Source organism: Schistocerca americana, chromosome 1, assembly GCF_021461395.2.
Source record: "Schistocerca americana isolate TAMUIC-IGC-003095 chromosome 1, iqSchAmer2.1, whole genome shotgun sequence".
Lineage (NCBI taxonomy): Eukaryota > Metazoa > Arthropoda > Insecta > Orthoptera > Acrididae > Schistocerca > Schistocerca americana.
The window spans coordinates 860,835,789-860,860,994 of record NC_060119.1 but is presented as its reverse complement, the minus strand read 5'-3'; the positions used below and the strand labels follow the sequence as shown (position 1 = coordinate 860,860,994).

The following is a 25,206-nucleotide window of genomic DNA, read 5'->3' as shown; positions in this document are numbered from 1 at the left end:
CCCAGTAATATCATGGTTGATAAAGTGAAGGGGCACGTAAGAATTATATTGTTTACCTCAATGTGCTTTCTTTGGTATTCACAGCTGTTTCCATATTTGATTAGTTTTGTCTTTTGTTATGTTTGTTACAGAATGAGCTTTGGGTTATTTCTGTTTATCCTTGTGGACAGTAAACATGTATATAAAGATTTTCAGTAATAACATGTCCTGTTTGCAAATTCATGAACTCCCCAGCACATTATAGCACATAAATTAAAGTCATGTATTTGTTGCATTAGCTGTGTTTGGACTATTTTCACAAGGATATGGAATATGTATTTTATCTTCTTAAACGGATACAGAAGTTTATACAAGCTAGTGGAAGTAACACACAGAGGACTGCCAAATCATTTGCCTAAACCTGTAAGTGACAAATGTCTTATTAAATCCACAATGAAATACATGCCAGCTTGTTCTCTTTGGATGTATTAATCAATAAAACTGTTCAAGATAGTATGTGCAACAATTGCAGCAGAGCTAGTATACAAGAGGCTGGTATATGGTATGACCAAGACACACAGTCCTCATTCCTTCACAACCTCAATACCTCTTCAAACAACTTCCTGCATCCTCAACCCAGCATATTACCTTCCTGGATGTTGACCTCCTCTCTGAAGGCTCCATCCACGCGTCTATCTGTCCACATTAAACCTAGCAACCATCAACAATACCTGGATTTTTGACAGCTCCCATCCCTTCCACACCTTAAACTTTCTCCCCTAGAGCCTGGCCACCCATGGATGATGTATCTACATTGACAGAAACTCCTGCCCAGTATACTGTAGGTATCACAAAGGCCTTCTCAGAGAGGCACTATTCCCCAGACATAGTCTGCAAACAGATTTCCCATGCCATGTCCCCACATCCTAATCCTTCCACCCCCCCCCCCCCCCCCCCCCCCCCCACCACAATCATCCAGGTAAAAAGGAGAGTCCCCTTTGTCACCCATAACCGACTCAGACAGGAACAATTGACCAAATCCTTCACCAGAGTTTTGATTGTCTATCATCATGACCTGAAACCAAGGGACATGCAACCTAATGCAACCTAAGACCTTCCTACCCCTCCTAAAGTGGTGTTCCATCATCCACAGAAGCTGCACAACATCCTATTCCATCCCTATGCCACTCCCAATCCCAAGGCATTTCCACAGGGATATGATCCCTGTGGAAGATACAGGTGTAAGACCTGCCAAATCCACCCACCCTGCACTTCCTATTCCAGTCATGTCAAAGGCTTGTCATGCGCCATCAGAGGCCAGGCCACTTGTGAAAGGAACCTTGTTATATTCTGCTCTGCTGCAATCATTGCAGAACTTTTTATATTGGTATGACTACCAACCAGCTGTCAGTGAATCCTATAGCACAACAGGCACCTGAACATAAGATGCTTGACTCCAATTGCAGTTTCACAACACAGACCATCTGTATTCTCCCCTACATCACCAGCTATCTGATCTGTATAGGTGGAAGATATTCTTACTGTACATTCTTGGCTCCTGAAATTATCCCAAGCTCAACCTTCAGTAACCTACAGTTCCCACACCTCCCACCCAACAGTTTCCACCTGATCTGTCTTACACCTCCTCCAAATTCACATCCCCCCATCCCCACTGTGCATAGCTCTCTGCCAATTTACTAACTGCTCTTTTTCCTCTTCTCTGCCCCTCTCCTTTTTCACTCCTCATTTCCCTCCCCAACCCACCACCCACCCTTGTAACTCTGCAACCACCAAGTCCCTGCACGCTACACCAGGTATCACAGACTCCTCTTCCCCAACCATACTCTGCTATCCCTGCCACTTTCCCATCCTCCCTGTATTGATGCTCATGTTTGAAGTGACACCACTGCATTCTGATCAGAGTGACTGGAGATAGTGGGCTTGTATGCATGATACATGCTTACCTGTGAGAAAGTGTGTTTGTCTGATTTTCTGAATAAGGCTCTGACTGAAAGCTAAACGTTTAACAGTATTTTTGTTGTGCCTGTCTACAACTGAATGTATCATCTATACAATGAGAAGCAATCTATCCTTTTAATAATAACAAAAATATTATGAAAAGGATAGTCTGCTACTCTCTGTAATGATGACATGCTGAGTTGCCAGACAGGCACTACACAACAGCTGTTACATACACACTTTCAGCCAATGCATTCTTCAGAAAGAAAAAAAACACACACATTCACACAAGCAAGCATATGTCACACATACATGAGTGCTATCTCCAGCCACTCATCTAGAAAGCAACCAAACACATCATGTGGGAGGAAAAATCTGGATATGGGCTGGGAAGGGAAAGGGGAAGGGATAGTAGGATATGGATGGGGGTAAAAGAATCAGCTCTGCCTGGCGGAGCACGCTGGCACTTGAGATGGCAGTATAAAAGCTGCAAAGCTGCTTCCAGGTGCAGAATCATGAGTCATGAGGCTGGGGAAGAAGGTAGAGGCAGGGGGGGGGGGGGGGGGGGGGGGGGTCAGAAAGGAGAGGAGCAGACAAAGGGAAAAGCTCAATGGGTGCACTGGCAGAGAGCAGTGAAAATGTGGGTGAGAAGGGTGACAGGACAGGTGGGTGGAGGGTGTGAGGACAGTAGGTTACTTTAGGTTAAGGCTGGGATGGTTTCTGGGGCAGAGAAGGTGCCGTAAGGATAGCTCCCACCTGTGCAGTTTCGAAAAGCTAGTGGTGGCACAAGAGGATCCAGAGAACGCTGGTTGTGAAGCAGCCACTGTAATTAATCATGTCACATTCACATGCATGTAGTGCCACAAGTTCTGCCTGCTCTTGGCCTCACTTTGGCAGTGGCTATCTATCCTGATGGACAGATGGTTGGTAGTCATACCAATATAAAAAGCTGTGCAATGATTGCAACAGGGGTAGTATATGCCATGTCTGCTTTCACAGGTAGCTTGGCCTCTTATGGTATAGGGAAAACATGTGAAGATGTGTAACAGTCTTGGGGGAAGGAGGGATATGGCAGGGTCATTCCACGTCAAATCGTGCAGGTCATGTTACCCATCATCTCATATTTTCATGAAACTTTACACATTTGCTTGTACTTATAACATAAGAACTTGGGCAAAATTTTTTGGTCTCAGACTAAAACTTATTTTACAGCAAATTTTAAATGTAGTGATATTCTGTTAACTGGGCTCTGCAAGAATGCCAATGCAAAATGGCACTTATCTACATAAATGCCCATCACTTAGGTGTTTATGAAGCTTTTGATTTGGATTTTTTTCATACATTACAAGAAGCACATACTTAACAGAAATTTAATTATTCAAGGAGTAAAGTTACAAAGAACAATACAAAAAATTAGTATGGGTCGCTTTCCAATTTCTGGAAAAAGTACAGACACATTGAAAAATGGCGATATCACATTTCTTCAACTTGGTGGGAACTTATAATTGGTCTTAAATAATTTTCAAGACAGCACACATTGTAATAAAATAAAATTATTAATGGATTTTCTGCAGACGGACACAGAAATAAATCTGAAATCACAATACTTTGTGTTGTGATGGAAAAAAAATTCTAAGTAAGAGCATCCATACCTGACACCCACTGCTTCAAATTTTTGTGAAACTTTTTCTGCTTGTTACTTTCTGCATGGCAATAGTCAAAGCAAAATTTCTCCATGTACTTTATGTAGTTTGAAGGGGAAAAAAGGGATCTTTTTTACAAATGTAAATGCCGCAAATGAAGTTTCTCATTTGGTTTGCATTACTTCAGACAGAAATACACTCCTGGAAATGGAAAAAAGAACACATTGACACCGGTGTGTCAGACCCACCATACTTGCTCCTGACACTGCGAGAGGGCTGTACAAGCAATGATCACACGCACGGCACAGCGGACACACCAGGAACCGCGGTGTTGGCCGTCGAATGGCGCTAGCTGCGCAGCATTTGTGCACCGCCGCCGTCAGTGTCAGCCAGTTTGCCGTGGCATACGGAGCTCCATTGCAGTCTTTAACACTGGTAGCATGCTGCGACAGCGTGGACGTGAACCGTATGTGCAGTTGACGGACTTTGAGCGAGGGCGTATAGTGGGCATGCGGGAGGCCGGGTGGACGTACCGCCAAATTGCTCAACACGTGGGACGTGAGGTCTCCACAGTACATCGATGTTGTCGCCAGTGGTCGGCGGAAGGTGCATGTGCCCGTCGACCTGGGACCGGAACGCAGCGAAGCACGGATGCACGCCAAGACCGTAGGATCCTACGCAGTGCCGTAGGGGACCACACCGCCACTTCCCAGCAAATTAGGGACACTGTTGCTCCTGGGGTATCGGCGAGGACCATTCGCAACCGTCTCCATGAAGCTGGGCTACGGTCCCGCACACCGTTAGGCCGTCTTCCGCTCACGCCCCAACATCGTGCAGCCCGCCTCCAGTGGTGTCGCGACAGGTGTGAATGGAGGGACGAATGGAGACGTGTCATCTTCAGCGATGAGAGTCGCTTCTGCCTTTGTGCCAATGATGGTCGTATGTGTGTTTGGCGCCGTGCAGGTGAGCGCCACAATCAGGACTGCATACGACCGAGGCACACAGAGCCAACACCCGGCATCATGGTGTGGGGAGCGATCTCCTACACTGGCCGTACACCACTGGTGATCGTCGAGGGGACACTGAATAGTGCACGGTACATCCAAACCGTCATCGAACCCATCGTTCTACCATTCCTAGACCGGCAAGGGAACTTGCTGTTCCAACAGGACAATGCACGTCCGCATGTATCCCGTGCCACCCAACGTGCTCTAGAAGGTGTAAGTCAACTACCCTGGCCAGCAGGATCTCCGGATCTGTCCCCCATTGAGCATGTTTGGGACTGGATGAAGCGTCGTCTCACGCGGTCTGCACGTCCAGCACGAACGCTGGTCCAACTGAGGCGCCAGGTGGAAATGGCATGGCAAGCTGTTCCACAGGACTACATCCAGCATCTCTACGATCGTCTCCATGGGAGAATAGCAGCCTGCATTGCTGCGAAAGGTGGATATACACTGTACTAGTGCCAACATTGTGCATGCTCTGTTGCCTGTGTCTATGTGCCTGTGGTTCTGTCAGTGTGATCATGTGATGTATCTGACCCCAGGAATGTGTCAATAAAGTTTCCCCTTCCTGGGACAATGAATTCATGGTGTTCTTATTTCAATTTCCAGGAGTGTATTAATAACAATAACAAAAAGTATCTTATTTTCAACACACCACTGTCATATTTCCCCAGATGTCAGGGAAGAGACCTATCTTTATCAGAAAAAAAATTAGTAACTTTTCTTGACTTATGGGGATAAACACACATCAAAAAAAACTTTTGCATCACCTTTCTTCTGGGAGTTCCAGAACCTGTGCAGAAAATTGGAATAGAGATCAACATAAACATGATTTCCATCCTTTCTATTGCTCATGAAAATCACACATTGCATGTTGTACCACCATACAAAGAGACCTTCAGGTTTGGTGATCCAGATTGCTGAACACACCAGTACCTCTAATACCCAGTAGCACATCCTCTTGCATTGACACATCCCTGTATTAGTCATGGCATACTCTCCACAAGTTCATCAAGGCACTGTTCGTCCAGATTGTCCCACTCCTCAACAGCGATTCAGCGTAGATCACTCAGGGTGGTTGGTGAGTCACATCATCCATAAACACCCCTTTTCAGTCTATCCCTGGCATGTTTGATAGGGTTCATGTCTGGAGAACATTCTGGCCAGTCTACTTGAGTGATGTTGTTATCCTGAAGGAAGTCCTTCATAAGATATGCATGATGAGGGTGCGAACTGTCATCCATGAAAATGAATCCCTTGCCAATATGCTTCCAATACGGTTGCACTATCAGTCAGAGGATGGCATTCACGTATCGTACAGCCATTATGGTGCCTTCCATGACCACCAGCGGCATACGTCGGCCCCACATAATGCCATCCCAAAACAGTAGGGAACTTCCACCTTGCAGCACTCACAGGACAGGGTGTCTAAGGTGTTCAGCCTGACCGGACTGCCTCCAAACACATCTCTGACGATTGTCTGCTTGAAGGCATATGCGACACTCATCAGTGAAGAGAACATGATGCCAATCCTGAAAGGTCCATTTGGCAAGTTGTTGGGCCCATCTGTACCATTCTGCATAGTGTCGTGGTGACAAAGATGGACCTCGCCATGGATGTTGGGAGTGAAGTTGCGCATCATGCAGCCTATTGCGCATAGTTTGAGTCATAACATGATGCCCTGTGGCTGCATGAAAAACATTATTCAACATGGTGGCATTGCTGTCGGGGTTTCTCTGAGCTATAATTCAGAGGTAGTGGTCATCCACTTTAATAGTAGCCCTTGGGCAGCCCGAGTGAAGCACGTCATTGACAGTTCCTGTCTCTCTTTACCTCCTCCATGTCAAAAGAACACTGCTTTGGTTCACTCCGAGATGCTTGGCCACTTCCCTTGTTGAGAGCCCTTCGTGGCACAAAGTAACAATGTGCATGCAATCAAACTGCGGTATTGACCATCTAGGCTTGGTTGAACTACAGACAACATAAGCCGCATAAGCCGAGTACCTCCTTCTTGGTGGAATGACTGGAACTGATCAGCTGTCGGATCCCCTCAATCTAATAGGCTCTGCTCATACATGGTTGTTTACATCTTTGGGCGGATTTAGTGACATCTCTGACCAGTCAAAGGGACTGTGTCTGTGATACAACATGCACAGTCAACATCTATCTTTAGGAGTTCTGGGAACCAGGTTGTTGCAAAAGTTTTTTTGGTGTGTGTAGAAAATCAACATAAACTCTTGTGGTCCAAGCAATAATTTTTAAATGTGTAAAACAACTTCTGACAGCTGATACAAGATTTATTTTTATCAAAACTCTGATACTATTAAAAAAAAGAAGAAGCACCCTGAGTTTTGATGGATATTGGATGTTCATTTAACGTATATCACATCATTGTTCAGAAGATCATTCAAATCAAATTATGTAAACTGACAACCTATAGTAAGGTTGCCTCATGAAATAACAGAGCGAAAAGTTATAAATGCAATTGAAATATTTTCATTACATGGGTTAACTTTATTTAGGGTGTCAAATTAGCATCTTCAAACAACAATTATTGTAGCCACACTAGTGTTAATTTAACCCTTTCGCAGCTACGGGCGTACATGTATGCCTGGCAGGTAGAAAGGCCAGATGGCTAAGGCCATAGATGTATGCCCAGTGGGCGGGAAGTCCAGATAGCTATGGGCATTCATGTGCGCCCGGCAGGTGGAACATCCAGATGGGTAATGGCTATCAAATACGCCCAAGCTTGGGAGCAGGTAAATGTACACAATAGAACAGCTAATCAATGTTTTCTGCATTTCTGACAACAGTGTCATTATCTGGTCTTCTTTGTAATGTAGGAAAGCACTTTAGTTTTCATCTCCTCTGGGCCCTTTTCGCTTACGAGTCTAACATTTGGCCAGTCCTCTTTTCACTTTGATGAGACAACAGACTTCACATGTGCAGCCTTTGCCACCTCTGAATGCAATTTATAGCACAAGGAAATTACGAATATTCTTATGAATAGTAAAGACGAAGATTGTAGTGATATTTCAGAACTTTCTTCTGACGAAGAGTTGGACATGTCTGGATGAATTGCTGAATCCTCGACATCATGAACAGAAGATTCTTGCTCTGAAGATGGAAAAGAAGTTGATGTAAGTAAAACTTTGTCAGGAAAAAGAAAGTATGACTGGATGGAGAATCATCCAGTGATGAAACGACACCATTTTGTCAATACATTTAGCAGGTTAAAAGCAGACTTTAAAGAGTCAGCAAGTCATTTAGTTTTTTTTTTTTTTTTTTTTTTTTTTTTTTTTTTTTTTTTTTTTTTTTTTTTTTTTACTTCATGTCCATGGAATTCATTTCTGTCATCTGTACACATATCAATAATTATTACAAATTTATTACTGAAACAATGACGACAGTATCCAGGAGATTAGCATGCTGGAAGCACATACATCCAGCAGAATTTTATTGCTTCCTAGCATGTTTTCTGCTTAAGCCTAGAAGTAAAAAGTTAGAAGTGAATGAATATTGCACTAAGGTGACAATCCCACCACATCTCAAGATATTCTTGTAAAAATTTGTTTCATTGTAGATCACACAAAAAATAAATTCCACGTGGCTGTAGTACCCTTTGGAAACCTAGTGACTGACGAAAGTCTGCTACTTTACAAAGGAAGACTCAGATTTAAGGAGTACATACCAAATAAACATAGCCATTTTGACATTAAAATTTGTGTCCTTTGTGACATACAAACCAATGATATTTTGGATTATATTGTGTACACTGGTGCCACCACAGAAATAGAATCTTGAAATGCTGATTGGGGAAAACCAGGCGATGTTGTTGTCAGTTTGCTATTGGAATACCTCAACAAAGGTCATATCATTTATTTAGACAGTTAGTATTCGAGACCCGAATTACTCTGGTGGCTCCATGATAAACATACAAATGCCATCGGAACAGTATGCAAAAATAAGAAACATCTACCACCATTGTCAGGCAAGCTAAATAATGGGGAAATACAGTTCAAGTCCTGTGGAACATTAATCGCACTAAAATGGATGGACAAGAATGAAGTCATGATGCTTTCTACCATAAATGGATCAGAGTTTGAGGAGACAGAGAAATAAGAACATAGAACATGCCAAAACAAATTGAAATCTACCTGTGTTGTCAGGTATAATAAGTCAATGGGTGCAGCTTATAAGACAGACATGCTGTTATCTTCTGCACAGTGCTATCTGAAAGACAGTGAAATGGTACAACAAAGTATTCTTTCATTTGACTGACTTGTTTGTGCTTAATGCAAAAACTACTTTTGAAATACAAAAGCAACAGAAAGTACCACTAGCGAAATACCATTTGGAAATACTGCATCAGTTGATTGATAATTTTCATAGTCAAATGTGTAAAAGTGTGATCCAATGGAAAACCAAAGAAGAAAGCTGTTTCCAACTGCAGATTAAAGATGGTCACTGTCCAGGGTGAGGAAGAAGAAGGTAGACGATTACTACATGGTTTCATACTGTGGAGAATCGACTTTAGGCTTTAATTACAAATGAAGCCATGGGCCTATCACAAAATGAGTTATCCAGATATATTCTTTGTTTAACTTTGAGCTCGGATACATGACACAATTTGGTTTTAAATTTCTGTAATGATTTTTATTTACGGTAGTAGCAAGAATTGTCTGAGATTTGGGTGTTTTTGCTGTGCACTACTCACTTTAAAACTATATATCTTGAAACACATTTGTTCAATGTTAATGACATTGTAATATGTTGTAGACACGTACATTCATGGTGTAAGTCTCAGGTTACAGGAATTACTACTAAAAAATTTCGATCATTTTTTAAACCAACTGTTTTTCAACCCATAATAAACATATAACTGATAGTGTTGGTTAGTTTCAAAACTCTCTTTCATGGTTATCAGAAACTAAAACCACTGTGACCATACAGGGTATACTGTTTTTAGGAAGATCGTTACTGAACAATGGTTTTGTGCATGCCGGAACGTGCGGGAAGCCTGCAGTGGCCGTAGTCTACAGCAAACCTAGGGCTGAGTCTGTTGCCTGCCCGGCCAAGCGCACGCTGCATTTCCTCCCGTCAGCAGGCCAGGCAGCCAGGACACTTGGCCCCTGTAACTGCGAAAGGGTTAAAATGTATCTGTTCAGCATTGATGATCCCTGAAACTATCAATGAAAATCTTAAGAGCATCTCTGTTTCCAATCCACTGTGACTGTCAACTTCTATCTTTTTCACTAAAGTAAGACATTCTACCTAAAGATGTTGATTTAATTACACCAAGAGCACATAAAATGTTTTCCAGAGGCACAAAACAAGTCTTGCCTCTCAAATGAAAGGAATGACTCTACTGGTCCAGGTGGGTGGAGAAAAATTAGTTCAACATCTCCTTCTTCATCACATACATTTCTGATGAAGGCATATGCAGCTGCTACAAAAGAATTTTGTTGAGTACAAGTACATGTCCATTGCGGGCATTTTCATTGAATGAAAAAAAATCAAGGAAGGCTTTTCAGGTGAAGTTACTCATCTAATCTTTAAAGAATCACAAGAAAGTGGTTTGTAATGACGATAACTCCTGGTAGTAGGTATTGTACGGGTTGCTGAACATCTCTTCTGGAGGTTCCTGTGTAGGAAATCTACACTGACTTTCTCTAAGAAGTGGAAAAAAAATTGTCAACATTAGCTTTGCAGAAATAATTAACACCAGGTGCTGTTGTTATTTGTGCATCATCCACTATCTGAAGATTAGCTCTTTCAATATACACTTTATAGTTCCTCCCAAATGATCACACACAGATTTACCATGGCTAGTAGCAAAAAGGGGATGCTCAGCATCCATAGAAAAATAGCTTTTGTTCTCACACACATTTTTATAGCCTTTTCTATTCTTATAGTGAGCAGTACATCCATTAGTGAAATAATGCACTTTCTTCACTTGTGGGTAATGCTCTGCCAGCCATTTAACCATTTCTTTCCAGACAGCATTTACAAATCCTACATCATGTTCCATATCATCACTTATAAAGCAGTGGTTCACTATTACCAATTTACTTTATTCATTTACCATATAAACACACACAGCATAGATTGTACAGCTGTTTTTTGTCTAGTGGTAACTGAATTTCATTCTGAATTATAAAACTCTACTTTTCTGAAAAGTCCATTAACAGAACTGCTTTCTCCAGGATTAGATTTCCTTTCAATTTTTTCAATGATTTTGACTGACACTTAGATGTAAATGAGTGTGGTTTAAGTGCCTGTAAAGTTGTTAACAATAAGTCTATGTATTCACCAACAGTTGCAAACTGCTTTACCAGTTCTGCCTGATGATCTATGTTTATCCACTGGCTGAACTCAATTTCATCATCAGCATCTTTGTAAGACAATTTCTTTTTTAATAATTCTGACAGTTTGTCATCACTCAGCCAATTATTACAGTGATTAAATATGCAGTCATAGTTTTCAGAGTCACATACAAGAAATTTTATAAGCTCTTTCTATGTTTCTTCATTATGTTCCACATCCAAAAGCATAAACACACTCTGAATGAGTGATGGCAGTACCAGCTAAAATACACCACTTCAGTCTCAGCTAACAAAATTTAGAAAGACCAATGTTAATGTTTGGATTCTACCATTTAGAACCAGAGTATGGTTCTCTTAAGTTGCAAAGAATGAGTCTTTTCTTACACATACACATTCTTCTGAATGCTAACTTTGTCTTTTGCCCCTGGTAACACTTGAGTATATTCTTCATTCTGGTAGAAATCAGTGACAATCTTTACCACTTCATCAGCATTACTTTCCCCCTTTATGGTTTAGGAACTGATAAAATATCCAGTTCTGTTTTCAGTTTCCTCACTTGTCAAATCACATACTCACTACCACTGAATTCTGACATTATGTTTTCTTTTGACCAAGAGGGTGGAGCTACAGTTAAAATTTGAACTTTTTCAGGTACTCTTACACTAGCCACTTCCTGCTTCATTAATTATATCATGGCATAAAAATCTTTGGCTTTCTTAACCATTCTGTCACCAAATTTTGCTTCTCTATGGTCAGAATTTTCAATACTGCAATCTAGTGCCCGACACACTTTTCTTTCCAAAACATGCTTCACTTCTTTTAGCTTCTTTTTGCCATATACAGCCTGCTGTGATTTTGAATGGAGTGAAGTTTTAAGGGAGAGCACTTCAGATCATGTAAAGTTTTATTTGCATCCTCAATATATTTACTTTTTAGTTCTGATTTGTGAAATGTCACCTCTGGGTCATCTACATCACTTTCATTTCTATCGCTGATGTCAGTTTTCTGTTCACAAATCTTACAACATGTTGTGCACAGTTTTTGGCCTGGTTTTATGTAGATTCTTTTAGCGCTTAATGTTTTAGAGAAAGACAAGATTTTTTAACTGTTTGTTTGTGTTTTATGAAAGGACCACAACAAGTTCTTCGATGACTTTCAAAAACTTTTAAATAATAGTATCTTTGATGTCCACATATAGTAACACTTTCTTGATCTTGTGGAAGGCTTATATTGGATTGCAGGAATATCAAATCTTGTTGGTCTTCCCTCAGCTCTTCTATTTTTTGTAGAGTTTTTACTAAGGTATAGGTTGTCAAATGACATGGTGTTTTTAGTAATTTTCCAACAGTGCATAAACTCACATATTCCACTGCAGTTAACTGAGCACTAGGTCACTTAAAACAGACTTCATGTAAGTGGAATGATAGAGTCGCACCACAAACAGATATGACAAGTCTCACAGAAAGACAAAGAGCAACTGAGTCTAAAAAGACTGCTTTTTGCATGTCAGTTATTCTCAACAATGAATTTCATCAATTGTAGCATCCTTTTCATGCCCATAAAGGTTTCAAACAAGATACTCCTGTCTAAGAACACTTTTTTTGACTGTGAGTAGGTGATTGGTTGAACACATAAATCATATATGTTATAGCCTTTAAAAAGTTACTGTATTAGTCAAATGGAAGGAAATAAATTTGCACACTGAAAGTTAACTTGTTTACTTAGAATGAATTATACTTAAATATGCTAATTTGATACCCTTGTGTCTGAGGTAGTGAGACAGTGAGTGGATGGACTTACTTAAAATGACATTTTCCCTTCACAGCAAAAAGTACTTTGATTTCAGAAATGCATGTCAATTAGCAGAAGACTCATTAAGTTTTTTATTTTATTTGCAAGCTTGCAATGTAGGTGATTATTTAAGACCAAAATCAGGTCCAAGCAGGTTGGAGAAATGCGATGTAAGCATTTTTTCACATCCTCACAATTTTTCTGAAATTGAATATTGAAATAGATTAATCCTTTTTTAAAATTTTCTTTGTAACTTCACTGCTTCAATAACTGGACATTTGTTAACTACATGCCCTACTTAACTTCTGAAAAAAAAATCCAAATCAAAACCTTATAAACACCTGAGTTATGGGCATTTATGTAGATAAGTACCATTTTGCATTGACATTCTTGCAGAGCTTGATTATCAGAATACCACTACATTAAAAAATTCAATGTAAAACAAAGTTGTAGTCTGAGACCAAAAAGATTTTGCAGAAGTTTGTATGTTATAAGTATACACAAATAAGCAAAGTTTTTTGAAAATATGAAATAGAGTGTTACAAATCTTTGAATTGGTGGGTGTTTTGATGAGGAATGATCTGACACATGAATCTGTATGCAGACTAGATCTGGGGATAGTGCCTGTCTATGAAGGTCTTTGTGAAACTTTCAGCATACTGGGCAAAGGATGTTTTGTCAGTGCAGATGTCCCATCTCTGGGTGGCCAGGCCGTATAGGAGAGATTTTTAAGTGTGGAAGGGATGGTAGCTGTTGAAATGCAGGTACTGTTGGTGTTGATGGTTTTTAATGTGGACAGAGGTGTGGATGGAGCCATCATAGAGGAGGAGGTCAACGTCCACCCAGAAGGTACTGAGCTGCATTGAGAAGGTTCAAGAGAGGTTGATGGGAGAGATGGTGTACAGGTTGTGAAAGAATGAGGATAGAGTGTCCTAGACCTGAGTCCATATCATGAAAATATCATCAATGAACCTGAACCAGACTGTGGTTTGGGGTTTTGGGAGGTTAGGAAGGTTTCCTGTAGACAGCCCACAAACATTTTGGCATGGGGATGCCATGCAGCTGCCCATGGCTGTGCCAATGATTTGTTTGTGTACCTTCCCTTCAAAGGGAATAATGCTGACATCCCTAACTGAACTTTCCATTGTTTAAATAATATGTCTATTACATTCAAATGTGTGTATAAGTTATCTTCATCTTGTCCCAAATTTCTGTAATCATTCTACATGTGCACTGTTAGCAGAAATAATTTATATTATCTCAGCAGCCAACATTTTCAAGATAATCTGTGAAAAATAGCATCTGCAATGTTCATTCTTCATTAAAAGAAGCATTTCACATCACATAATCAGTAAAATTGGAAGTAATAAGGAACTGGATTCACAATAATCTATTTTCTTAATTGTCAGTGCAGAAGAAAATTTCTCTTATTGATTTTATACTTTATCCTGCATAAAATAATACTGTGAATTGAAGATACCACTGTTTACATTGGAAAACATCAGGAGATTAAATCTATAGGTGACAAATGCAAACTAGCTTTGGCATCACGTGACTCAGAGATTACTGGAAAATATTCAAACCATTATGAACTAGTTTGCTGATATCTCAAGCCTCCTGACTTACAAATATAAAAATAGTACTCATCTTTATCAGAGAAACTATTGTGAATGTATTAATACCTATACAATTGATTGTCCACACTGAATAAAGTCATGTGTATCATTTAAGACCAGTGGTATAAACTTACCAGTGTCACTTAAAGGTTTAAGAATAAATATATTTCTTTACTATATCCACATTTTCATCACCATATTAGCTTTTTTCACTGTTGAGTCTACAACTTTCCTCTTAAGGAATTTAGTTCATCTTTAAGAGCTCCAATGAGTCTGTGCAGCAACTCGATAATTTCATTTTTAGAGTTTTCCAGCTTTACACACCTATCATGCTCACACACAACAGTATAAAGGGAACACATCCAGAGAGAATTGTGGCCAATTTCACATGAGCTGTGCTTGTGTGAATGTGTGTGTTTTTTCTACTTCTGCAAAATAGTAGGTAAAAAGATAAAGTTCTACATTCTGGCCCTAGGCAGGTCAATTGGGCCCAACCGACTGCCATGTGATCCCCTGCCAATGGCATCATCAATTGCAGTGTGGAGGGGCATGTGATCAGTATACCGCTCTCCAGGCTGTTGTTGGGTCTCTTGACCTTGGAACCACTACTAATCAGTCTAGTAGCCCTCCAGTTGGCCTCACGAGGAAGAGTGCACCCAATTCCAGTCCTCCCACCAAGGCAAAATCTTTGGCAGTACTAGGAATCAAAACCAGATCCCCTGAATTACAGTCAGAAACACTGAACACTCAATTATATGTATATTAGTCAACAGTTATGGCCATTTTATTATAATTTTGTATCTGTATCACTGAATGTATGTTGTTGGGCATAAAAACAATGTCTCAATGGCTCCAGCACTATGAAATTTAAATTTTGTTGACATTTTTTGTGCAAGTAACAATAAAAAGCTGGGGATCAAAAACTCTTTGTGGCATTGATCACTAACAAATGACAGAAAATCAACATATGATTGCCAAAAGCAACAATTCTCCAGTTAGTTCTACATAATCTTTTTAAACTATCTTGAATGGTTTTATGAAATCCAACATATTTTCTCAACAGTGACCCAGATCCAGTGAATACTCCTACATGAGTGTCTTCACACTCACTACTGTGACATAGCAGCAGTACAGCACAACATATACTAAAATTAACCCTAATTTTTTTGCACAGTCACAGATCTTTTCCATGTACTGAGTGTACAATATTATAATGTAACCTCACACCTATCCAGAAGTATCTACCCTATAAAAACAGAGTTAATTATTATTAAATGACTGAGAAACAGCCATTCTTATATTTATGGACATGCCTAAGGAGGCTTTATAGAGACCATACTTATTTCGCAATTTTTTCAGTCTAACAATGTCAAGAAATATGTGAAGAGCTGAAACTTACAATATTAATGCCTACTTATAAAAGACGGAAATACGTAGGTAAGTAGTAAGTATCTCTGTGCCCCTGCCCCCAACCCCCAATTACTCATATTGTGTTAGAATGCACCTTATAACACATTATTAGCACACACTTTTGGCTATAACTTGTTACCAACTCTTATGTTTTCTGCCTGTAAAGCCTTCTTCCTCTAGACGAGACATGTTTAATCTCACAAAATGAACACCTTATTTCCATTTTCAGTGAATCATGTCTATGATAAGCACTTCAGACAAAAAATTAGTTACTCCCAGTCAAAACTGTGTCATACCACATCTAGCCTTGATAATGGCCTCAGGATTGCAAGGAACAATGTCAACAATGTCCTTCAGGTATACCATACCCAGCTTAAGCCAGTCACTGATGATTACATTCTTGTACAGCTGTCAAACTGCAGAGATGCTGATCTCAGACATTATCTATGAGATTAGGATTGAGTGATTTAGCGGACCATCTGAGGTGCGATAGGGAGACTGAACATTTATCAGTCCAGGAATGGAAACTTTTTGCCCTGTGAAAGTGGCTGTTGTCACCTTTGAATATGGGACTATCCACATCACAAGCAACACGAAAGTGTTTAAGAACTCTAAGTCACCAAAAATATTGAAATAAACATTCTGGTTTATGATCACAGTAATCTGTATGAATGGACACAACTCATGGTACAAAAGGTACCCACGAAACATAGCAGAACAATCTCTAATCTGAACTACGTTCTCTGTACACTGTGTGTTAGATGCCCCACTGAGCTGTCAGTGTCATCAGGGCCTTGTATAATTTGAAAAAGAGTCAAAATATGGCTTATTGGACTATTATAAGCATCTCCTATAAGCTGCTCTTCAGATTCTGTGTTATTTGGCAAACTGAAAATATACAGTTTATGTATCAGTGAGAGCAATGGCATTTTGTAGGAAATATGAACCCAGATGCCCACTGAACACAGATCCCTTCACAATGTTCACTCAGAAACTGGCTGAGATGAACATGAGTTCACTGACAACAATTGACATTGGAAAGGCATGTCACTTATCTAATGTCCCTATCAATTGGATTCCTTCTACAACCATGCTCTTTTGCTGTGTTATGTGGCTGTGAATGGTACACTGTTTCTTGTAGACACATTAGACAGTCAGAACTGGCACACCAACAAATCAGGCAACCTCATTCATAGTGTGAAAATGGGCACATCCAAACACAACAGCTCCCTTTCCACTGTTCTTCCATGAATTCACACCAACCCCTTTTACTGCACTGGTTCCATACAACTGAGTAGCATCAACACATTACTTCACTGACAGGCTTATGTCAGTGGTGGAGGTTTACATGACTGCCTAGTACCAGTTTTTCACCAAATTCAGCTCTCCAAAGTGTACTCTCTTACGAGTGGTGAATAATATTTTTTGTGGTAATTTTATATTACTATGACATGGAATGTGATGATTCAATGTAAAACATAAATAAAAATACAAAAATACAGATGTTGCCCACGACATAAGAGGTTTTAATTAGATTTGGCCTTTGCTTAACATATATTCAAAAATATTCCAGAAAGAGCATAAAAAAAAAAACAAGTTTCTGAACGTGCTGTTTGAGGCTTTCCCATTGCTGCATCTGCTTGATAGGTTCCCGGAAATTACGCCTGCGCTGTTCTAGAAACCCAACATATAAATTAGAGAGATTCTCAGCGACACGACAGTAGCACCTGAAGATGGCGGGCACTTGTCTCGCTGAAATATTGAGCGGTTTTTACAATATTATCCAGCATAATTCCCAGGAACCTATCAAGCAAGTTACTGATCATTTAGAGCTATGGAGAAACTAAATACAATATATCTCTACCTTGAAGATGGTGATTCCAAGTAATATACATGCTAAAAATGAAAATAATGTCAGCTGAGACATTGATTCTCTTCTAAACTTTAGAAGAGAGAGAGAGACAGAGAGAGAGAGAGAGAGAGAGAGAGAGAGACAGAGAGAGAGAGATAGAGAGCAGTTGAGAAAGAGGAGGAGGAGATGATGCGGTATACAGGTGATGGGAAATCAATACACCATTAACATAACAAAATACAGTAACTTACTTCTCAGGATGCACTGCCATTGATGATATGACTCCAACTGATCTATCCAGGAGAAACTCACAAGCATTCCTCATAACATTTACAAGTCCAACTTGGCCAGATTCTGTGCCTTTCATGGAAAAAAAGAAAGGAAAAATGATTATCTGGTTACAGTATGGAGCACAATTAAGGAAATAAAGTAAAAACTGATTTCAATGAAAATTCAAAAATGTCATATAAACAAAATATGTACCTTATTAAGAAACATTAAAGTAATGCTTCAATATCTAAAACATTTAAGCTGTTTTATACTATTTTACCTATTAGTCATATTATATAGTTTAGCCAGCAAGGCAGAAATAAATGGCAGAAAGAAATTGAAGAAATAAAGCAACCAGTCAGTGTCTGGCTACTGTATATCTTCTTTCATTGCATGTTAATGTCATAAGTGAACACATGTAGGTCATCCACTATGTCAGAACACCAAATAAAAGACACTGTATGGACCTGCCAGTGCCGTTCAGCTCCTATAAACATATTTCAGTTATGCCTCTCTCTGATCACAGTGCAAGACAATTACTTCATTGTAACTGCTGTTTTCAACTTTACAAAATGCAACTAAATGATTAAGATTACACAAAATGTGTTATGTATACTGGAAAAATGCTTGATGCGATGACTGACAACTTAGTTCTCATGGTGACCGACACACCTCTTCTCCATTTATCTGGTTATGTTGCCAATCAGAGCTTCCACTGTTGGTCAGATAAAAAGTATAAAGACATTCATGAATGTCCTTTCCATAATTACAAATTGACAAATGTGGGTTGGAATCATGAAGGAGTGTGTAATAAGGTCATACTTGTTGAGACAGTCATGATGTTTTTGGGAGGAATGGTTAACAAGCAGTGATGGTGCTTGTAGTGCATTACATGTCAATACTTGAAAATCTCCTCATACCTGATCTAAGGAGAAAAAGGAAAAGAATAACAACATGGTGTGGCTTCAGAAAGATGAGGTAACTACTTACACGGATAGTACTCTGATGGACATTTTGAGGGCTAGATTCCAAGAGTGCTTAATTTCTCACACTTGTGACTCATATGAGCCAAAAATTACAATGTTCTCAGGATATACATGTTTTTTTTTTTTTTTTTTTTTTTTTTTTTTTTTTTTTTTTTTTTTTTTTTTTGGAGGGGGGATACTGTAAATCAAGGGTATATGTAAATAAACCACATACACTGAGCAACGTGTTTTTGACAGTTTCAAAAGAAGACTTGCACAGTGCAGTGCAATAGATAACACAGTCTCAAAATTCTAAGAATTTGTATTACAGGCTTTGTTCATATTGCTCGTAAAAGGAATTTGTATTATAGGCTTCATTCATACTGCTCTAAAAATATAATATATAACATAATAAATGTATTAAAAAGGTGTGTACTGACCATGGTATTATTAATTTAAAAAATCAGAATTTTTTCTGTACCCTGTATTACACAGCAATGTGGAGAGTGTAACAGGACAGCCTCCTTGAGCATTACTATTCCTCAACAGTAATTGTTGATACCAGTATTATTTTTCAAATTTCGGACATGTCAATTTTATCTCAGTTGCTATTCTGAAAACTTTCATACAATTTTATATACAGTATGTTATATTTCAAGCTAAAATTCACGAAAATGAATTAATTTATAAAATATGTTAGTTTTGATGTTATATTTGATAAGTACTAGTTCTGAACGTACATTAAATTTTTTTTTTTTCAAACATTTTAAATTCACTTAAAATTTCTATTATTAATTATGCGATCCTGTACTGCATACTACGTTTATTTCTAGATTCATTTATGAAATAATAATAGAAATTAATAATGTAACAAAAACAAGCAGGAATTATTCGTTAAGAAAAGTTGTACACCCTTTAGAATATAGCTATTTCAACAGGGTGTGAGGGTTGAAAGCTTGCTTCTGACATGATCGGAAGTATTTTTGCATAATAGGTGTGAACAATGCAATTTTGGCTTTGTAAATGTGAAAACCCCCCATGAACCATAGACCTTGCCGTTGGTGGGGAGGCTTGCGTGCCTCAGCGATACAGATAGCCGTACTGTAGGTGCAACCACAACGGAGGGGTATCTGTTGAGAGGCCAGAAAAATGTGTGGTTCCTGAAGAGGGGCAGCAGCCTTTTCAGTAGTTGCAGGGGCAACAGTCTGGATGATTGACTGATCTGGCCTTGTAACACTAACCAAGACGGCCTTGCTGTGCTGGTACTGCGAACGGCTGAAAGCAAGGGGAAACTAAGGCTGTAATTTTTCCCGAGGGCATGCAGCTTTACTGTATGGATAAATGATGATGGCGTCCTCTTGGGTAAAATATTCTGGAGGTAAAATAGTCCCCCATTCGGATCTCTGGGCGGGGACTACTCAGGAGGACGTTGTTATCAGGAGAAAGAAAACTGGCGTTCTATGGATCGGAGCGTGGAATGTCAGATCCCTCAATTGTGCAGGTAGGTTACAAAATTTAAAAAGGGAAATGGATAGGTTAAAGTTGGATATGGTGGGAATTAGTGAAGTTCGGTGGCAGGGGGAACAAGACTTTTGGTCAGGTGAATACAGGGTCATAAATACAAAATTAAATAGGGGTATTGCAGGAGTAGGTTTAATAATGAATAAAACAATAGGAATGCGGGTAAGCTACTACAAACAGCACAGAGAATGCATTGCTGTGGCCAAGATAGACATGCAGCCCACGCCTATGACAGTAGTACAAGTCTATATGCCAATTAGCTCTGCAGATGATGAAGAAATTGAAGAAATGTATGATGAAATAAAAGAAATTATTCAGATAGTGAAGGGAGACGAAAATTTAATAGTCATGGGTGACTGGAATTTGGTAGGAGGAAAAGGGAGAGAAGGAAACGTAGTAGGTGAATATGGATTGGGGGTAAAAAATGAAAGAGGAAGCCGCCTGGTAGATTTTTGCGCAGAGCGTAACTTAATCATAGCTAACACTTGGCTTAAGAATCATGATAGAAGGTTGTATACATGGAAGAACCCTGGAGATACTAAAAGGTATCAGATAGATTATATAATGGTAAGACAGAGATTTAGGAACCAGGTTTTAATTTGTAAGACATTTCCAGGGGTAGATGTGTACTTTGACCACAATCTATTGGTTATGAACTGTAGATTAAAACTGAAGAAACTGCAAAAAGGTGGGAATTTAAGGAGATGGGACCTGGATAAAGTGACTAAATCAGAGGTTGGTAGACTGTAAGGGAACAATTGACAAGAATGGGGGAAAGAAATACAGTAGAAGAAGAATGGGTAGCTTTGAGGGATGAAGTAGTGAAGGCAGCAGAGGATCAAGTAGGTAAAAAGACGAGGGCTAATAGAAATCCTTGGCTGACAGAAGAAATATTGAATTTAATTGATGAAAGGAGAAAATATAAAAACGCAGTAAACGAAGCACGCAAAAAGGAATACAAGTGTCTCAAAAATGAGATCGACAGGAAGTGCAAAATGGCTAAGCAGGCATGGCTAGAGGACAAATGTAAGGATATAGAGGCTTATCTCACTAGAGGTAAGATAGATACTGCCTACAGGAAAATTAAAGAGACCTTTGGAGAAAAGAGAACGACTTGTATGAATATCAAGAGCTCAGATGGAAACCCAGTTCTAAGCAAAGAAGGGAAAGCAGAAAGGTGGAAAGAGTATATAGAAGGTCTATACAAGGGAGATGTACTTGCGGACAATATTATGGAAATGGAAGAGGATGTAGATGAAGATGAAATGGGAGATATAATACTGCGTGAGGAGTTTGACAGACCACTGAAAGACCTGAGTCAGATCAAGGCCCCAGGAGTAGACAACATTCCATTAGAACTTCTGACAGCCTTGGGAGAGCCAGTCCTGACAAAACTCTACCATCTGTTGGAGGCCAACCTTGGGGAAGATCAGTTTGGATTCCGTAGAAATATGGGGACACGTGAGGCAATACTCACCCTACGACTTATTTTAGAAGCTAGATTAAGAAAAGGCAAACCTACGTTTCTAGCATTTGTAGACATAGAGAAAGCTTTTGACAATGTTGACTGGAATACTCTCTTTCAAATTCTGAAGGTGTCAGGAGTAAAATACAGGGAGCGAAAGGCTATTTACAATTTGTACAGAAACCAGACGGCAGTTATAAGAGCTGAGGGATATGAAAGGGAACCAGTGGTTGGGAAGGGAGTGAGACGGGGTTGTAGCCTCTCCCCGATGTTATTCAATCTGTATATTGAGCAAGCAGTAAAGGAAACAAAAGAAAAATTTGGTGTGGGTATTAAAATCCATGGAGAAGCAATAAAAATGTTGAGGTTCGCCGATGACATTGTAATTCTGTCAGAGGCAGCAAAGGACTTGGAAGAGCAATTGAATGGGATGGACAGTGTCTTAAAAGTAGGATATAAGGTGAACATCAACAAAAGCAAAATGAGGATAATGGAATGTAGTCGAATTAAGTCGGGTGATGCTGAGGGAATTAGATTAGGAAATGAGACACTTAAAGTAGTACAGGAGTTTTGCTATTTGGGGAGCAAAATAACTGATGATGGTCGAAGTAGAGAGGATATAAAATGTAGACTGGCAATGGCAAGGAAAGCGTTTCTGAAGAAGAAAAATTTGTTAACATCGAGTATAGATTTAAGTGTCAGGAAGTCGTTTCTGAAAGTATATGTATGGAGTGTAGCAATGTATGGAAGTGAAACATGGACGATAACTAGTTTGGACAAGAAGAGAATAGAAACTTTCAAAATGTGGTGCTACAGAAGAATGCTGAAGATTAGATGGGTAGATCACATACCTAATGAGGAGGTACTGAATAGGACTGGGGAGAAGAGGAGTTTGTGGCACAACTTCACTAGAAGATGGGATCGGTTGGTACGACATGTTCTGAGGCATCAAGGGATCACCAATTTAGTATTGGAGGGCAGCATGGAGGGTAAAAATCGTAGAGGGAGACCAAGAGATGAATACACTAAGCAGATTCAGAAGGATGTAGGTTGCAGTAGGTACTGGGAGATGAAGAAGCTTGCACAGGATAGAGTAGCATGGAGAGCTGCATCAAACCAGTCTCAGGACTGAAGACCACAACAACAACAACAACAAATGTGAAAAATCAAAATACTATATGACATATTAAAATGTGAGAAAATCAGTGTAAAATATATTTACGTAAAAAATTCTGCAACAACAGTCTTCAAATTCTGCTTATCCATTATGGATATTTTAGAACTGTGACTGTTTATTGAATGTAAATAAGTTATATAGAACTGCAACCAGTCACTGGCTGCAATTTTATATAACTTATTTACAATCCTCCAATTTATTTAGTTCAAACCAACCATGAAGCCCTGATGTTAGATTTGCAGCTTCAAGAATCAGAACCCTAGACAAGAAGAACTGGAGACATCTCAGCATGACAAGCTAAGTAAACTTGAATGTTTATTGTAATCTTCGCTCCTCTCAAATCTTCATAAAAGACTTTACTTATTAATTACTTGGACTGGGCATTGTTTAATGTGGACAACAGACAGAAGAAGGAATGTAGGGGAGTTTACAAGCAGAGGCTTATCCAGGATTAACTGACTAATAATGAAGTTCTGTCTGTTGTAGAAATTGTTTTATTTCATTGACTTTTGGAATTTATGTATGAATAAATGTCCGATCATTTGGAGTAAAACTGAAGATCAAAGGATCTGTATACCAACAGTGATGATGCACTACAAATAATGATGGACTGGATGTAAAAATGAGGAGGAAATTGCAACTACAACCAGGAACATCAAAAATGAAAGATATGTACAAATTATTTTTGAAGTTCATTTGTTTGCTTGTTAAGAAAATGATTAGGGACAGAAGCAAAAGTTCCACTTGCAATTAGACATTAATAACAGTGTTAATGATGTGGCACATGTATCTGAAATTGAACAGAATTAACATCAGACTTCTCATTTATGTTTTGATCAAAAGTTCTGGGATACTATGATAATTATGGTGATGCAAGTGCTAATCACAAACCAGAATGTAAGAGTAGTGAGGATTTTGTAGTAGTATGTACTAATGATATCTTCTCTTGGGTGGAAAACAGTGTTGTTAATGTATGTGAATCAGGTGATGACTGTATTGGATCTGAACTAGGTGATATTTATGATGTAGATGTGAATGAGAGTTGTGAAGTAACTGAGGTTGCTATGTCTGAGACTGGTGGCTTATAGCAAATGAATGTAGGTCAGATAAGTGACTCTGATGGAGATGAGACTTGTGTTGTTAATAATGTTATTGATGAAGTAATTTTAGACGAATATGATTTTGAGTATCCGGTTATTTGTAAATGATGTTGACAATACAAGTAAGGTAAGATATATATGTGATGTTGTAAGTGAGGGTCATGGAATACCAGTCTAGTCAGAACAGTTTTTCATTAATGTCATGCTGAGTAATGATGCAAACAGTAAAGATGAAGTATCTGTGAGCCTGCAGAACAAAGGTGAACACACCCTTTGAAGCTTGTTTGGGACGAGATTGATGATAACTTAGGTAAAGGTGTGTTCTGGAATAATTTATCTGTGGTTAGTCAGAATTTGAATACCAATTAGTGGAATGAAGTGAAAGAGGCTCTAAGCAGGAAGTGTAATTTGGACACTAATGTGTTTTTTGTTCCTACTGTAACAGTGCTTTCAGTTGTGCCACGGAATCTGATCAGTGTGTTCAATCTGTACCTGACAACATGAGTAACCAGAGTAATATTAAGATACCTGTAAAGTTCATAAAACCTTGAGAAGACAGTGTGGATGTAGCATTTGATGAAATTGAAAGTGATCTTTTGTATGAAGTGTCTGACAACAGAGAGGATGATTCATACACAGTATGTTATATTTCAAGCTAAAATTTATGAAAAGGAATTACTTTACGAAATATTTTAGTTCCAATGTTGTAATCCTTAAGTACCAGTTTTAAATATAATTTAAAACTATTTTCTTTTAGAAACATTTGAAATTATTAATTATTTGCACATTTAAAATTTATATTATTAATTATACATTCCTGTACTGTTTACTATGTTTATTTCTGGATTCATTTATGAAATAATAATTGAAATTAGTAATGTAATGAAAACTAGTAGGAATTTGTCAAGAAAAATTGTTAATCTTTTGGAATATTGTTATTTTCACAGAGTAAGAGGGCCATAAGCTTGCCTCTGATGTGGTGGACATATTTCTGTATAATAGGTGTCAGCAATGTAATTTCAGCTTTGTTAATGTGAAAAATCAAAATACTGTATGATATACTAAAATGTGAGAAAATCAGTGGAAAATTTATTTATGTAAAAAATTCTGCAACATGTATTTAGTTCT

General features: G+C 38.9%; 1 protein-coding gene across 1 annotated transcript in view; it reads right to left on the bottom strand.

Moving 5' to 3' along the window:
* LOC124594726 (cilia- and flagella-associated protein 251-like) overlaps positions 1-25,206 on the bottom strand; it is a 367,330-nt gene that overhangs the window by 13,491 nt on the left and 328,633 nt on the right. The window contains exon 11 of the mRNA XM_047133097.1: positions 17,832-17,940. Within this exon, the coding sequence (XP_046989053.1) occupies positions 17,832-17,940 (109 nt within the window). The remainder of the gene's footprint in view (positions 1-17,831; positions 17,941-25,206) is intronic.